This window comes from Canis lupus, chromosome 3 (genome assembly GCF_048164855.1).
Source record: "Canis lupus baileyi chromosome 3, mCanLup2.hap1, whole genome shotgun sequence".
Taxonomy (NCBI): domain Eukaryota; kingdom Metazoa; phylum Chordata; class Mammalia; order Carnivora; family Canidae; genus Canis; species Canis lupus.
The window spans coordinates 56,412,824-56,427,978 of NC_132840.1; the positions used below are offsets into that span (position 1 = coordinate 56,412,824).

Below are 15,155 nucleotides of genomic sequence, written 5' to 3' on the forward strand. Positions count from 1 at the left end.
CCATGATAGGGCTTGTGCCACCTATTGGCTTGCACATAAATATGTACATAAAAGTTCTGTAACAGGGATCCCTGGGTGGCGCAGCGGTTTAGCGCTTGCCTTTGGCCCAAGCCGCGATCCTGGAGACCCGGGATCCAATCCCACGTCGGGCTCCCGGTGCATGGAGCCTGCCTCTCCCTCTGCCTATGTCTCTGCCTCTCTCTCTCTCTCTCTGTGTGTGTGACTATCATAAATAAATAAATAAATAAATAAATAAATAAATAATTCTGTAACAATACTACAAACACACTGCAGTGGTTACTTGTGTAGAGCAGGGGAGCTGGCAGGGGGCAGGCCAGGATTGGGAGGGGAGGGTGACCCAACCAGACTTGAGCTTTTTTATATGAAAATTTTTAACTTTTATAAAGGAAATTAGATTCAACTATCACTTGTGTAATGCAAAATGAATCTAAAAAAATGAAAATTTTAATTTAAAATGGACCACGTTCGCGGCAGAAACAGCATGTTTGTTTATTTTTAAGTAAGCTGCACGCCCAACGTAGGATTTGAACTTATGACCTTGAGATCAAGAGTCACACACTCCACAGACCCAGCCAGCCGGGGGCACCCCCAGAAATAGCGTGTGTAGACTCCTGCTCTCAACACCCACCCCGAGGGCAGGTGGCAGGTGCTGCTGACACAGGGGGTGTGGAACACACAAGGCTGTCTCGGGGACGGTGGCATCTGCAACCTGCCACAGGCATGAGTAGGGAGCTCTTGAGGATGGGTTCTGAACTCACATACCTAGAACTACAGATAACATGACACACAAGTTGTTGTCCAATCCAGAATATTGGATTGGGGCCTAGAATAACCCTCAATCACAAGACGTAGGTGGGAAACCATAGGAAGCTTTACTGTCCATCACATTTGATGTGGGGTCCTTAGTCGGCTCTTCTAGCTTAGCTCAGCACACAGCTCACCTCACCCCCTCTCCCCTCCCGACCCCACTCTGGCCTGCCCTCCCCAGTACCCCTGTGCCACCATCACTCTACCACGGGCCTTGTTCTGTCCCTTGCCTTCCTAGTTCATCTAGAGAGTTTCAATTTAGATTAACTGTACCAGGAACGGCACATACTGTTGTCCTCTAACTTCATATTAACAGCCTGGTTACCTGGCACTGTCCTTATAAACAAGAGGAACCGTTTCTAGGCAGTGATTTAATCTCAGAAAAATATCCAGTTTTGGTCCTCACCCCACAATCCTAAACTGAACAACATTTTTCCTAAATATCAGTCAGCCTGAAAATTTCGGAAACCCCCTTGTCAGAGGAGGCTGGGGGCTCCGTCCAGCTGAAACAGCATCCCAAGGCCTCCCCTATTCCAAAATTTAATATATATTTTTTGAAAGGATGGAGAAATGAAGAACCAAATGAACTACCCTCCCAAAATAATGGTCAGAGATCATAGTGAGATTTCACTGTGTACGTAATAAGCAAGTCCGAGTCCTGAGTCTGGCCCTCCACGACCGGCACACACATGCACACGCACACCCCGCACTGTGCCACCATGGGTGAGGTCACCCTCTGGAGGTCCCTGTTCCACTCAAGTCTATTCAAACTGAGGCTGAGACACACCATGTCCAGAGGTTGTTCCCATGAGATCATGAGCCCTTCCTGCCCTGGCTCTGCTCCAACCCCGCTCACCCCATTCTCCGGTGTGGCCAGGGCTGAGTACAGCTTGCAGAGGGAGACAATCCCGCTGTATTCCGGTAGGGGCACCAGCTCAGTGCAATTGTCTTTCTTGAAGGCCAGCATCTTGTTGATGAACTTCTCAAACATGCGCTGCAGGGGCTCCACCTCAGTCTGCAGGCAAACAAGAAGGGTTCTGCAATCGCTCTTCGCGCCTCGGGCCACATGGGCTCCTCTCCCTCCCACAGCTCCCTTCAGACCTTTGGCCTCTTATCCAGCCAGGACTGCACATATGGCTTCCAGCCCAGGTCGGTGTAGTCAGTGTAGACCATCCCGCAGCGGGAAACGGTGGCAGGAGAGGCCATGGCCAAGTTCTCCACTTCAAACACAAGAGACACCTATGGAGATATTTTGTCAGAGCTTCATCTTTCCCACCACTCAACCCCCAGTGAGAGAAACACCCAGAGGTCCCAAAATGTCTCTATCCAAGTGCCAGGTGTGGCAGGATGAATAAAGAAGGAAGGTTTACAAACGACTGGCTTTTTAAAAAGAATTTAGGGCTCTTTCAAGGTCAAGCTTACGCAAGACCACTCTCTGGCTGCACCAAGTGGATGGATGCAGCCCAAGAATCCAGAACCCCAGGCAAACAAGGGAAGGTGGTGTCCCCGCAGGTCCTTGGGGTCTGCATCACTGTGCACAGGGCTTCCTGGTACACAGGCTTCTCTTCTAACAGTTGTCCTCACAGCCGCTGGGATACTCTCCCTCAGCCACAGGTCTCTCTGAATCCAGGTGTTCTCTTCACCCCACCCCCAGAACCTTTCCCTCTGGGGGTGCCCCTGCCCCACTACCAGCCCTGCTGGGTCCGCACCTGCTCAGGCATCGCGATGCGCTCCCCATTGATGAGGGTGAGGACTTTGTTGTCGTCCATGACCGAGTTCATGCTCTCGATCCACAGCGTGTCCACGGGGCCGTCGAAAAGGATCCACTTCTCATCCGGCTTCTCATCTTGGCAGGAGGAAGATGGTCAGGAAGCCAGACCTACTTTCCCCAGATACCTCCCCCTCTGCGTCCCACACATTCATCTCCTCAGGGATGTGAGCACGTGCCTCCTGGTACCTCAGCACTCCCCAGGCATCTTCCCCCCAAATGTGGACTTCCTAGCCCCAGACCATCCCCCCACTCGCCCCCAAGACTCAGGCACCTGCCTGCCCACCCCATGGCCCTCTGGGCACCTGCGCATGCTGTCCGCATGACGCTGGACAGGACGCCATCTGTCCACTCGTTAGTGTTGAGGTCATATTCCCCATACAACTCCCCTAGGGACAGCGCCTTTGGGTTCAGAGGGAACTCCTAAAGGGACAAGGGGGTGGGGTGTGCGTTGAGCGGCTGGCAGACACCAAGGCCAAGGTCTCCGTCTACTTCCACCCCCACCATCTCCATTTGCCCTTGGGTCTCCCATCTGTCCCAGAAACCCCTCCCGGCTCCCAGCCCTGCCCTCCTGGACCACACTGCGCCCCTGGTCCCCGCACCCCCAATACCCCCACCCCGCCACCACGGTCTGCCCACCCAGCTGGCCTCCTCCAGGCGCTTCACTGTCCCAGCTCAGTACCCTGACGATGTTGAAGTTGGGCTCTCCAGCGCGGCACAAGTTGGACAGGGAGGATTGGAGGACACGCCACGAGGTGGTCTTGCCACTGCCCGTGCAGCCCACAATCATGGTGGAATGGCGGGAGTTCTTGGTCTCATACAGCTGGATGACCTTGGTGAGGGTGAACAGTGTGCTCTGCAGGCCCATGTCATGGATCTCCTGCTCGATGGTCTCCCGCAGCTGAGAGAAGTGAAGATACACAGACATGGAAGAGAAAGCCAGGGGCCAAGAACGACTCTCAAACCACCCCCTGCCCATCGCCGCCATCCAGGGTGGGGGGTGTCACTTTCGGGCTGTTAGAAACGGCTCCAGGGCCCCTGAGCTCCAGCCACCACACACTCAGGAGCAAGCCAGCTCACTGAAGGGCAGAGACCCCAAAGGGTCTGCTCTGGGCCTCAGTGTCCTCCTCCACTAAATGGGAGTGATGAGGGCGCATTCCTTGTCAGGGTGTTGTGTCATCTCCCTGCTTTCACCCCCTCCCACCCCAGAATCTTTCTTGTTTCTTGCCAGCTTAGTGACACATTTACAAGGATATATTCTAACCAGTACGTTAGTGGTTTCGAGTGAAAGGATCATCCAGGGTATCTAAACCATTGATCCACCAGAGAAGATAATTCCTGTACTTTGGAGAATCGTCTTCCCTCCCACCCCTTCGGTCCTACTGTTCTGACACGGCTCCTGCTCTGGCAACCTCTCCACACCCCTGAGGAGGGTAGAAATGTAGAGGCAGGAGGGGCGGGTGGGTGCAGAGAAAGTAGGAAGGCTCTGGGGGCTCCATAGAGTAAGAGACCCTCTGAGTCAGGAGCGTGGGGGCCGCAGCAAGAGTGCGGTGTTGGAGTAGGTCTACATGGTTTCGTGGATAAGGAGGCCCGGCCTGTGGATGGAACAGGGCCTGGGAGCCAAGCATCCAGCACCTGCACCCACATGCCCATGTGAGGTCGGTGAGGGTAACGAGGAGCAGATACCTTGCCGTAGTCAATGACAGGCAGCTCGACGTTGGGGAACAGATCTTGCACGATGGCATTGAAGAGCGGCATGTCACCCGAGGTTAGCTTGGCAATGTTCATGTCCCGCATCGAGAGCAGCAGAACCTGGATGGGGAAAGATGAAGCCTCCGGCCTGAGGAACCAGGGCCTAGGCACCCACCAGGCCCTCCCTCTGTAAAGGGCTGAACAAGGCACACACCTGAGTGAGTCGTCAGCAGTATGACAGGCAACGTGGGGGACAGGCAGAAGGGTGGGGGGGTCTTGATCTGGGGAAGGGATCTGCAGAGCTTTGGTGGAGGCACCAGGGGACCAGTGACTGTGGAGGGTATGGCCCAAGGGCTGGGGCCCCGATCTACCTCTTCATCAGACAGATCCGGTTGCAGGCGGCGCTTCTTGCCGGCGTAGCGCAGGAGGGACGTGAGAGCACGCAGGCCAAAGTCATAGTGGTCCTGCCTGGAGAGCTGCTGCACAGCCAGCGAGTAGAGTGTGTACACTTTCTTGGCCAGAATCTGGGGAAGGAACACAGAGAGGGAAATCTCGACCTCCCCAGCAGCCTCCTGCCTCCACAGGGACTATTAGCAGCCAGCCCTGGGATGCAGGGTGGCTGGCTGCAACCTGTGGACAATCCCAAGGAGAAGATGTTGGGAATGGTGGCAACACGGATCAGGGACTTGACCGAGGGGAGGCCTCCGCACCCCATGGACAGCAACCAAGACGTTCCATGGAGGACAGGCCGGCTATGAGTCTCCTGGGGCGCCTCCGTGTGGGAGTCACCGTGGAAGGGAAGCAAGATAATCAATGCCAGGACATCGAGGGCATACCTTACAGTTGCCAAAGCCCTCCCCAAAGAGGATAATCTCTGCGATAAGAGTAGAATCAGGCACCACCATGGCGATGGGGCGGAACATGGATTTCAGGTTATCCGGCAGCTCCGTGCGACCAGCATAGCCTGGAAAACAGTGAGTTTATTTAGAACCCAGACCACTCCCCACAGACCCACTTCTCACTCGGCCCTGTTCTCCCCAACCCTAGCTCGCCCCCCGCCCCCCCCTCTGATTCCTCAGCTCCAGCTCCAGGGTCTCCCCTCCTCGGGGGGGGGGGGGGGGCTCAGTCCAATCCCTGGTCCTCTCCTTCCTTTCTACGCGGCCCTGTTTCAAACTCAGATCACAGAGCTGACAATCTCCCACCTCTCCGAGCACGTGCATAACTCACGGCAGCCCGTGTCCTCACCACCCATCTCTCTGACTCATTTCAGTACTTGAGCCCCTTCCTGTTGGCCCTGCAGATCCCTCCCCGGGGCCCATCCTAGGGAGCACAGAATCCTCTGCATTCTGTGGAGATCCCTCATGTCTGCAAAAGGGGTGGCAGGTCGACCAGAACTTAGGGAGCAGGTCCAGCAGGGGGATGGCAAAGTATCCCAGAGGACTGGGGTGGGTGTAGACACAAATGGTTATCCACCCGTTTAGGGCAGCCAGGAAGACTGCCTCCCCTCCTCCAGAAAGTTGGATGTTTACCCTCCTATCATGCTTTCTTGTCCTTAGCCACCTTCCACTTGGGCTAAACATGCTTCCCTGGGAGGGGGGCAGCATGCAGCTATTTGCCCTGGACACCCAGTTCCGCTCCCCACCCCGTACCAGGGTTCATGGTGATAAAGATCCCACAGGACCACACCAGGTTTATTTCAAAGCCCTCAAAGTAGAAGCGGGTGAGGCTGGCGGCCAGGGCAGACAGGATGGACAGGATCTGCTGGGCCACCACTGACAGCACCTCCACGTTGATGCGGTTAAACTCATCAAAGCAGCCCCAGGCACCGGTCTGTGGATGGGAGGCAGAGTCGCTGGGGCCAGAGAAGTAGTGGCCCCTCCAATGGGGAGGCACTGGGAACCGTGGCTAGCATAGCCTGCCTGAAATGTCCTGATGGGTGTGGGGGTCTCTAAAACATCTGTGCTTGGCCGGGGAGAGGGCAGTGGGGTGGCATGTAGCCCCATGGCAGTCTATGGCCAGAACTTCCTGGCCAGACGGGACAATCTCAGAGAGTGCTAGAGCAGGTGGGGGCTGGGAAGAGCCCAGGGTGGGGAATTTGTGAGCACGGAAGCCTGTTCCCTGAACCGGTTGATATGCGTTACCTCATTGAGCCCTGACATCATTCAGGTTTTCAAATAAGCAGAAATTAAGCCTGAGCGAAGCTCCGGGAGGCACAGGGACCTGAGGGGATGACCTGAAGGATGAGGTGGTGGATGTGACAAAGCAGGGAATTGCACTGGGATTTAGCTGACCTTCTGGGACTGTACCATACATATGGGGCCTCTGGGTTGGGGTTCGGGGTATGGACCTGGGCCAGGCCTGAGTACATCCTGCCCATGGACTTATAATCCAGGCCCTCGGAGCAGTTGACCACGATGACGTATATGCCAAGCGCCTTGCCCAGATCCTTGACGGTCTCCGTCTTGCCTGTGCCTGCAGGACCTTTAGGGGAGCCCCCCCGATGCAGGTGCAGTGCTGTGGTCAGCGTCATGTAACACCTGCCAATTGAGGGCAAGAGTGGGTCAGACTCCTAGCAGCATCCCCACAGCATCTGCCGCCCTGCCCCGCCACCGTGTCATGGCACCCAGCCCACCTGTCTGTCAGGGGGGTGATGACGAGCCGGCCAGAGTTGCCCAAGTACTCATAACTGTACTGGAACTGCGTGTTGGTCTGGCGGATCATACAGTCGTCCAGATCCTGGAGAAACGGGGGCGGGGGGTGCTTGCAGGAGCCAGAGGGCCGACTGGGAGGCGGGAAGGCTACCATTACAAGAACAGGGGTTCTGTTTGGACTGCGGAGGGTTCATGGCCCGGATGAACAGTGGGTTTCATGCTGCACGACCCCCTTCCCCAATGTACACAGCAGCTGCCCGCAGTCTCTCTGGGCCCAGTCAAGTGACAGTCACGGTGGGCACCACCAAAAGAATGATTTGCTACTCCTGATCCAGGAGACGAACCAGAGTTAGGAACTAGGTTAGGCTACCGTGGTGGGACCGAGGATGGGGTTAGGGTACCATGGCATCAAGAGAAGGTGATTTAAAGTATGAGGCCCGCAAGCACCTTCTCCCAGTAGAAGCGCAGCTGGCTGAGCCAGTCAAAGGAGCTCATGTCCATGAGGCCACTCTTGTACAGCTTCTCCAGCACGTCCCGGGCATGGACTTCTATCGTCACCAGCGCCACAATTTTCAGCCGCATGATTTTGGTCAAGTTCCCCCTGATGGCTTCCGAATACTTGTTCAGCACCGACACCTGTGGGACAAGGAGGCGGGGAAGAAAGCAGAGGGGGCAAGGCAACCAAACCCTGACCACACCTCATCCCAGCCTCACCCGACTTCCCATCCCAGCGCTGATCCCAAACCCCCGAGATTCCTGACCCCCAACATCCACCAGGAAAGTGCCCTTCTGAGCCTCCCAGACTTTCATCGCCAGACTTCTGCCACAAGGCACCCTCGCTGTGACCCTATCTCTGACCCATAGGGCTCCACACCTGCTTCTTCTTCATGACCTTGAGGATTTTCTTGTCTCCTCGCTCCTTAGCTGTCAGCAGACACTTGGTGACATCTGCCGTCCACTGGATCTGACTGGCAGTGATCACCATCTGGGACACATGCAGAGGCTGGATCTGCTGGCCACCCCCGCAGCCCAGCTCCCAAACCCCTGCCTCTTTCTGTGCCCGGTGCTACTCCTCTCTCCATACACTTCATCTGCTTTGAAGGATGGGGCACAGGCCTACAGGCAGGAGCTAAGCATCTAGCACTCAGGGTGGCAAGGCCTTTGCCCAGAACAGGGGCAAGAAGCTTGCATTTGGTGAGACTCAACATTCTGTCTTGACATTTGCTGCTCCCCTTCAGCCCTTTCTTATTCCCCGGTTTCTGCTGACCCCAGCTCACCTGGCCAGCCCACTCCTTCACCCATTTGTCTCTCTTGTTAAGAAACTTCTTGAGGGCCAGGCGACAGTTCCGGAGAAGGTCCCGTAGGGTTACCCTCATGGTCCGTTCCACATCACCAAGCCAGGACTGGGGGGAGGGGACAGGGCCTTAGGGCCAGAGACAAGCATCCCCAGAGGGCAGGGGTTTAGGAAACGGGACTCCAAGGCTTTGGGCCCCAGAGACAAGCCCAGGCTAGGCAGCAGCTGGCTAGGATCCCTGAGGGACCTGGAGGCTAGGGGGCAGGCTGTCTGCTTTTCAGGTTCAGGGGAGAGCTTAGGGTTTTTAGCAATGGCAGGTGGGAGGGGGGAAAGTGACCAATGTGCCTTCACAGAAAGGTTCTCTCCTCACAGAGCCAAGCAAACTCTCCAAGGGGAAGAAGAGTCAGCTAGATTTTTAGACCCTCACTACCACTCACCTCCACGGGCCCTTCTAGAAGTACTGGGTGGAGGAAATCAATGTACTCGCCATCACCCGAGAACATTCCTACAGCTTCCCATTTGCTGCTGGGTCCCCCAACCTATAAAAATGGGAAGCTCTTAATGGTCTGGCCTGCACACTCATGATATCCACCTAGAAGTTCCTGGGCCCTGTGAAGGTAGTCTCTGCTCCTCCCGCCAACCCTAATGTTAACCAATCAGTTAACCAATTCTAAAAGGTTCTGTCCCAGGTAATCCAGAATCATTCATGTCCCCCTCCTGTTGGGAGGGGACGGTCCCCTCCAAGGCCTGGAGTACCTCTAGGTCATCACTGTCTCTCCCCCGCCCTCCATCCCATCCTGGCTGGCTCTGCTGACCTTCTGTATTCTCAGCAGTTTGATGTTGTCAAAGCATTTTTTGAGGTGGGGCTGGACAGCCTCTGGGTTGCGGGACTGGCCCAGAATCTCCAGGAGGTCATCATTGGACAGGAAGTAGAAACGGGGGAAAATATGGCGCTTGGTCTCTAGATACATATCCAGAGACTTCTGGATATCTTCCAGGACTGTGTTCATTTCTATCAAGGTGTCCAGAAGGCCTGGAATAAGAGCAAGGAATGACATTTGAGGGCCCTTTACCATGGCCCTGAGTGGATCTGGAGTGTGTGACTGTACCCACTTTGCCAGCTCTTGGATATTGGGGTACACATTGCTATAATGGTTGCTAGAAGCAGAGAAGTGTCTCCAAATCACTCTATCCCGCTTAGCCCATCCTCTTCATTAATTAATCATCAAGTGTCCATTGTACACTAGTCTGCATTTTTTACACTATGCATTAATTATACGGTATACAGGATTCCACTAATATAGCGACATGTCATCTCCCTTCAGTCTTACAATGACAGTTCCATCCCTCCAGCTCAGCCAGTCACCTCAAGAGCTGGATATTAGAGCCTGTTCCGCATGAGCACAATCCAACAAATTAGATCATTTGATTTCAATATATATCATATGCACACATCGAAAGAAGTCTGCAGGCACCAGTGTCCCTCAGGTAGAGTGAAAAGCGCATTAGACAGAGGGGCAGAGATGGCCATTCAAACTGCTGCCCTTTCACTAACTAGCATGTCTGTTTGAGCTTTTACCTCTTTATGGGTTAAATGGTAATAGTATCTACCCCAAAGAACAATTCCAGGTTCTAAGAAAAACAGATTCACGGTTGCAGGTTCTCAATAATCTTAGTTTCCTCCAAGCTTTGGGTTTTGATTGGTTTATTCCCTTGTTTTCCCAGTTTCTAGCTTTCTGGAGAAAATATGAATGCCCTGGAATCCAAACTCTGAGGAGATCCTCGTGCCTTCAAGTACAAAGTCTATGGGCTGCTGGGCCTCTGCGTGGCCCCTGAAGATCACAGGGTGACTCAGTAGCAGTGGGTGAGATGAATTTGGTGCTTGTGCTCAATGAAGGGATACTTGTTTCTCTGGCTTTGCTTATAAATTGTTCCAAAATGTAATTTTGCCAATGATCTCAAATATTATTTTCTAACAAATGCATGCTGTCACTCAACTTTGCATATCCTGATGCAGATATTTTATCAGAATAATTAAAATTAAGGCTTTTTAAATACATATACCCAAGGTTCTTGGGAAAATGAAAAATCATTAAGTTGGCCCAAGGGTAAACAAAGGTGTCTTCTGAACCTTGTGACAGAACTCTTCTCCTCAGGATGCCCACGCTTGGCATCCATCATCAGACCTCACTTCCTGAGTCTTGACCACACTCTACCAAAACCAACCAGCCTTTCTGTGTGTATGTCTCTCTTTCACCTCCTCACACGCCATCCCACTAGTTTACTCCACCCAAGTATTTGTTGAGTTTCACTCACTAAACTGTTATTTCATGCTCAGAAGAGGCAATGATGGTGCTGGTACAAAAGCCAGGTACCACAGCCTCTCAATAAATGAAGCATGTGGACACAACATCACACGTACTCAGCATCAACCCAGCCTCTGTCAGGACAAGAGGCTATGAAGCTCAACAGACCTGGATGGTGAGTGCTCCGGAGAGCATTGCTGTCCTTGCTCATCCGGTCCATGATGGTTTTCCAGTTGCTGTTGACCTGGTCAAAAAGGGCTGATTCACTAGGCAGCTGCTTACGGATGTCCTCTCCAAGGAAGATATTCTGAGGGGCCAAGAGTTGGGGATGAGAGGCTGTTTCTCACCTGTTCCCCACATTCTGCTCTCCACTCCCAGACCAGGAATGACAGCTAAGTGGAAGGTAAGGAGCATTAGAACCAAAGGCAAGATGCCCAAGTTCTGGAAGGACAGTTGGGGCTGGGAGGCCAGATCCTGGGTTCAAGAAGAAAAATGGAAGAAGGGCTAAGGCTGGCTGCTCAAGGAGGGAACTGAACCTGAGAGGTCATCACTAAGACTCAGACACTTGGGCCCAGGGAAAAAATGACTTGAGAGGTGGGAAAACATGGCCAGTAGAGCCAATATATAGGTCATATGCAGAGAAAGGAGTAAAGGTGGTTTACAGGAGCAGCTCAGGCAGGGAGTCCTGACCTCTAGGTACATCCACTGGCGCTGCACCGTGAGCACCATCTCAACAACCTCCAAAATGAGGGAGAGGCAACGTTCCCAGTGGTCCACGTCCTTCTCAAAGGCCTTGACAAAATGAGAAGCCTTCATGGTAGACAGGGCCACCTGGTTATCTTCCAATGCCTGGAACACCTCCTCTGTGCCTCTGCAGTAGAAAACATCAGAACTGTAGTCCATCCCCACGTGCCAAACCTCCAGAGGCTATGCAGCCCGGATCATGCAGCCTGTCCCCTGCCCTGCCACCCTGAGGCCCTCACTACCTGAGTCGGTGATGGCCTTTATCCTTATAGGGCACTATGTCCAGCTGAATCACCTTCCAGGTCTTGGCAATGTTCTGTAAAGCCTGGGAAAAGAAATTGGGGGACAGAACAATCCTGTTTTTAGTCCCTAGGGGGAACAGAACTCAGAGAGGCCATTGGATCCTGAAAAGCTGGCTGCAGAAGACTCAGGGAATGGGGGCTGTGGGAAGGGAATCAGTCATACCAACTCTATAGCCAGTTCTTTGGTCGCTGATGCAGAGATCTCCCCAATTTTCTCCACATGCTGGTCCCTCCCAAGGTCCACAATCTGCTCCAAGGTGAAGCTCTCAGATTCTTGATCAAACTCCCGTTGGATCTCGTCCCTGATCTGATCCCAGTGCCTGTGGCCAGGGACAGAAGGTCAGGTCATGAGGCCCGATATCAAAATCTACTAGAAAGTGTTCACATCAATCTGCAGGTTTTCTTTTTCCCATTGGGACAGAATACGCCATTTACGTATTTATTCACGATTCAACACACATTTACTACATAGGCCCTAAGATGCGATCTTAGGCACTGTAAGGAGGTGAGAGATTAAGGTGTTGATTCTCTGGGAAGGGAGTTCAGACTGATCACTGCAGGTTTACTGTAGACCGTGCACAGGGCCAAGCACTTTGCATGAAATGCCCCATTTAATTCACATATCCACTGCAAAGGAGGAACTTTGGTTCTTCCTTTTGGACCCAAGGAAGCTGAGCCTAGGGGAGCTTGAACAACTGAAGCAGGTGAGGTAGTCAGGTTGTACATAACCACCAGATGCTTAATGGTAAAGCACTATCAAAATCACTGTACTGGATGCAATGGGTAAGAAATGAAATTTTTTCCTTCTAAATGGATAATTATTAAAATGCCACTTATAAAAGAGTTTATTCTGTTCTCAGTGGCTTCAAAGGCCTCCTCTACAATGTAATGGATTCCACACACGTCAAAAGAGTAAAACTTGCAAAATAAAATTATAAAGTATTAGAGGAAAGTACAGAAAGAGTGCATGTTTAAATCTGGGAGGTTTGGGGTCCCTGGGTGGCACAGCGGTTTAGCGCCTGCCTTTGGCCCAGGGCGCGATCCTGGAGACCCGGGATCCAGTCCCACGTCGGGCTCCCAGTACATGGAGCCTGCTTCTCCCTCTGCCTATGTCTCTGCCTCTCTCTCTCTCTGTGACTATCATAAATAAATAAAAATTTTTTTTAAATGCTTAAAAAGAAATCTGGGAGGTTTTCTTCAACAAAGACCTAAAGCAAAAACCATGAAAGAAAGAGATACTTTTGGCTACAAAAAAAGAAAACCTTCCAGGGGTGCCAGGTGGCTTAGTCAGTTAAGCATCCAACTCTTGGTTTTGGCTTAGATCATGATCTCAGGGTTGTGAGATCAAGCCCTGCATCGGGCTCCATGCTAAGCAGGGAGTCTGCTTGAGATTCTCTCTCTCCATCTGCTCCGCCCCCCCATATTCACTTTCTTTCTGTCTCTCTCAAATAAATAAAATCGGTTTTTTTTAACATTTTTTAAATTTATTTATGATAGTCACAGAGAGAGAGAGAGGCAGAGACACAGGCAGAGGGAGAAGCAGGCTCCATGCACCGGGAGCCCGACATGGGATTCGATCCTGGGTCTCCAGGATCGCGCCCTGGGCCAAAGGCAGGCGCCAAACTGCTGCACCACCCAGGGATCCCATAAAATCGTTTTTTGAAAAGAGAATAAAGCCTTTTGGAGACAGAAGACATAAAGCGAGGGAGATGCAAGGGGGAGGAAATAGGGAAGGAGCCAAGAAGGCTAGAAAACCCAGGACGATGCATGAGACAGAGGACTGGGCAGGCCCAAGTGAAGGCCTCCTTAGGGTGTGTGTCTGTGGGCATCACCAGGTGGTGGCCCAGGCCAGGGGATGACCCTGAGGAGCAGAGGAGCAGCCTCACCTCTCTCTAAGGGCTGGGTTTCGAAGGTCCGAGATGACAGGCATGATCCTCTTGAACTGCTCTATTTTGGAGCGAGTGGTTTCAATAATTTCCCAGTTGCGATCCTGGGCAAAAATCAGAGGCATCAGAAGCCCTGACCACTGTCCCCACACTGTCCCCCTTCCTCAGCAGGCTTACCTCCTGCTCCCCCTCCACCCTCCACACACCTTGTACTCTTTGGCCAATCTGGTGAGGCGGCGGAACAGACCATGTGCCATAGTCTCCATGGCCTCTGTCTGTAGGGTCAGGAACTGGCCAATCTTCCACTGGTTCCAGTTCTCCTCCCAGTCCCGTGTGATCTCCCAGACTTGCTGGAGTGCATCCAGCTCCTTCATGGCCAAGAGCAGAGAGGTGCATTAAGTGACAGAACACCTGCCCTCTTCCCCGCTGATGACACTTAGGTCCACAGCTCCTCTCATTCTAAGAAGGCTTTCCCTCCACATAGTAGGGCTGCCTCCTCAGTTCAAACTTTTTCCCTACTCACTTGCCTTAGGATCTTGTCAAGAGACAAACACACGAAAAGATCCTTGATATCATTTGCCAAGAGTTGGACATGCAAATCAAAGCCACCTTGAGATACCACTTCACACCCAGCAGGATGACCAGGCCAAAAAATGGCATGGGGTGGGTGTGGATGAGGATGTGGAGAATTAGGAGCACTCACTTGGTGCTGGGGGGAGCATAAAACACTGCCCTCCTGGGGAAAAGAGCTTGATGGCTCTACAACAGATTAAGTGCAGAGTTGCCTCCTGACCCAGCAATTCTGCTCCTATGGCTGCACCCACGGGAACAGGGAGGGGGCCGCTGGCAGATACAAGAACACACACGTTCATAGCAGCTACACAGCTGAAAGGTAGAAACGAGCCAAATGTCCACACAACAGAAGATTTCTCAGCCATAGAAAGGATCAAAGCACCAACGTGTGCAACAATGTGGATGAGCCTCCAAAACATTATAGTGAGTCAAATAAGCCAGATCTGAAAAAGCCACATATTGTGTGGTTCCATTTATATGAAATGTACAGGGCAGGCAAATTCATGGACAGAAGATGAATCAGTGGTCATGGGAGGCTGAGGGGAGAGGGCTGTAGGTTTCCTTCCATGGTGATAAAAGTGCTTTGGAGCCAGAGATGATGACCTCACAACATCGTAAAATGTACAAAATGCCACTAAATCGTTTACTTTAAAATGGTTATCTTGCTTTCTGAATTTTACCTCCTTTTTTTTTTTTTTTAAGGTTCTCACGCTCCCATCTTCCTGGTTGGGCCCTCAGACCCCAGGCTCCTGCTCCCAGCGCCCAGCCCCTCTCACCACAGGGGCCTCGCCCAGCACACCACCTTCTCCAGGTTCTGCAGGTCCTTGGAAGCTGGCTGCTCGATCTTGAAGATGCCCAGATTGGAGCGGAGGCTGTTTTCTTCTTCCTGCATGGCATTGAGCATGGCCCGCACCTGGGCGATCTGCTCTAGGGCCGTCTGATATCCCACATTACTGGTGAAGGGGCCTGTGGGAAATTCAAGGTGAAGCTCAGGTTCCTGCTTAAGGCCATTGTCCTTTTGGGGGATCATCATGGCTCTCCTGACTCTTTGTGGGTAAATCTCCCTTCTTGCCTTGCACAACAGAGGTGGGCAGGAAAACAAGGGAATGCA

At 52.6% G+C, this 15,155-nt stretch overlaps 1 protein-coding gene across 4 annotated transcripts in view; it reads right to left on the reverse strand.

The window, feature by feature from the left end:
- The window catches only part of DNAH2 (dynein axonemal heavy chain 2), an 87,606-nt gene that overhangs the window by 35,395 nt on the left and 37,056 nt on the right, over positions 1-15,155 (reverse strand). For all 4 annotated transcript variants that reach the window (XR_012028417.1, XM_072821279.1, XM_072821278.1 and 1 more), the window contains 23 exons: positions 14,847-15,010; positions 13,678-13,839; positions 13,472-13,575; positions 11,749-11,905; positions 11,526-11,608; positions 11,230-11,410; positions 10,708-10,846; positions 9,049-9,266; positions 8,671-8,772; positions 8,217-8,342; positions 7,814-7,924; positions 7,387-7,575; positions 6,921-7,024; positions 6,636-6,825; positions 5,938-6,118; positions 5,125-5,252; positions 4,660-4,812; positions 4,283-4,408; positions 3,279-3,497; positions 2,902-3,019; positions 2,538-2,674; positions 1,930-2,067; positions 1,685-1,843 (listed from right to left, as the gene is read on the reverse strand). Coding sequence is in view for 3 of the 4 variants with exons in the window: in XM_072821279.1 (XP_072677380.1) it covers positions 1,685-1,843; positions 1,930-2,067; positions 2,538-2,674; positions 2,902-3,019; positions 3,279-3,497; positions 4,283-4,408; positions 4,660-4,812; positions 5,125-5,252; positions 5,938-6,118; positions 6,636-6,825; positions 6,921-7,024; positions 7,387-7,575; positions 7,814-7,924; positions 8,217-8,342; positions 8,671-8,772; positions 9,049-9,266; positions 10,708-10,846; positions 11,230-11,410; positions 11,526-11,608; positions 11,749-11,905; positions 13,472-13,575; positions 13,678-13,839; positions 14,847-15,010 (3,389 nt within the window). In the remaining variant the exon portion in view is untranslated. The remainder of the gene's footprint in view (positions 1-1,684; positions 1,844-1,929; positions 2,068-2,537; positions 2,675-2,901; positions 3,020-3,278; positions 3,498-4,282; positions 4,409-4,659; positions 4,813-5,124; positions 5,253-5,937; positions 6,119-6,635; positions 6,826-6,920; positions 7,025-7,386; positions 7,576-7,813; positions 7,925-8,216; positions 8,343-8,670; positions 8,773-9,048; positions 9,267-10,707; positions 10,847-11,229; positions 11,411-11,525; positions 11,609-11,748; positions 11,906-13,471; positions 13,576-13,677; positions 13,840-14,846; positions 15,011-15,155) is intronic.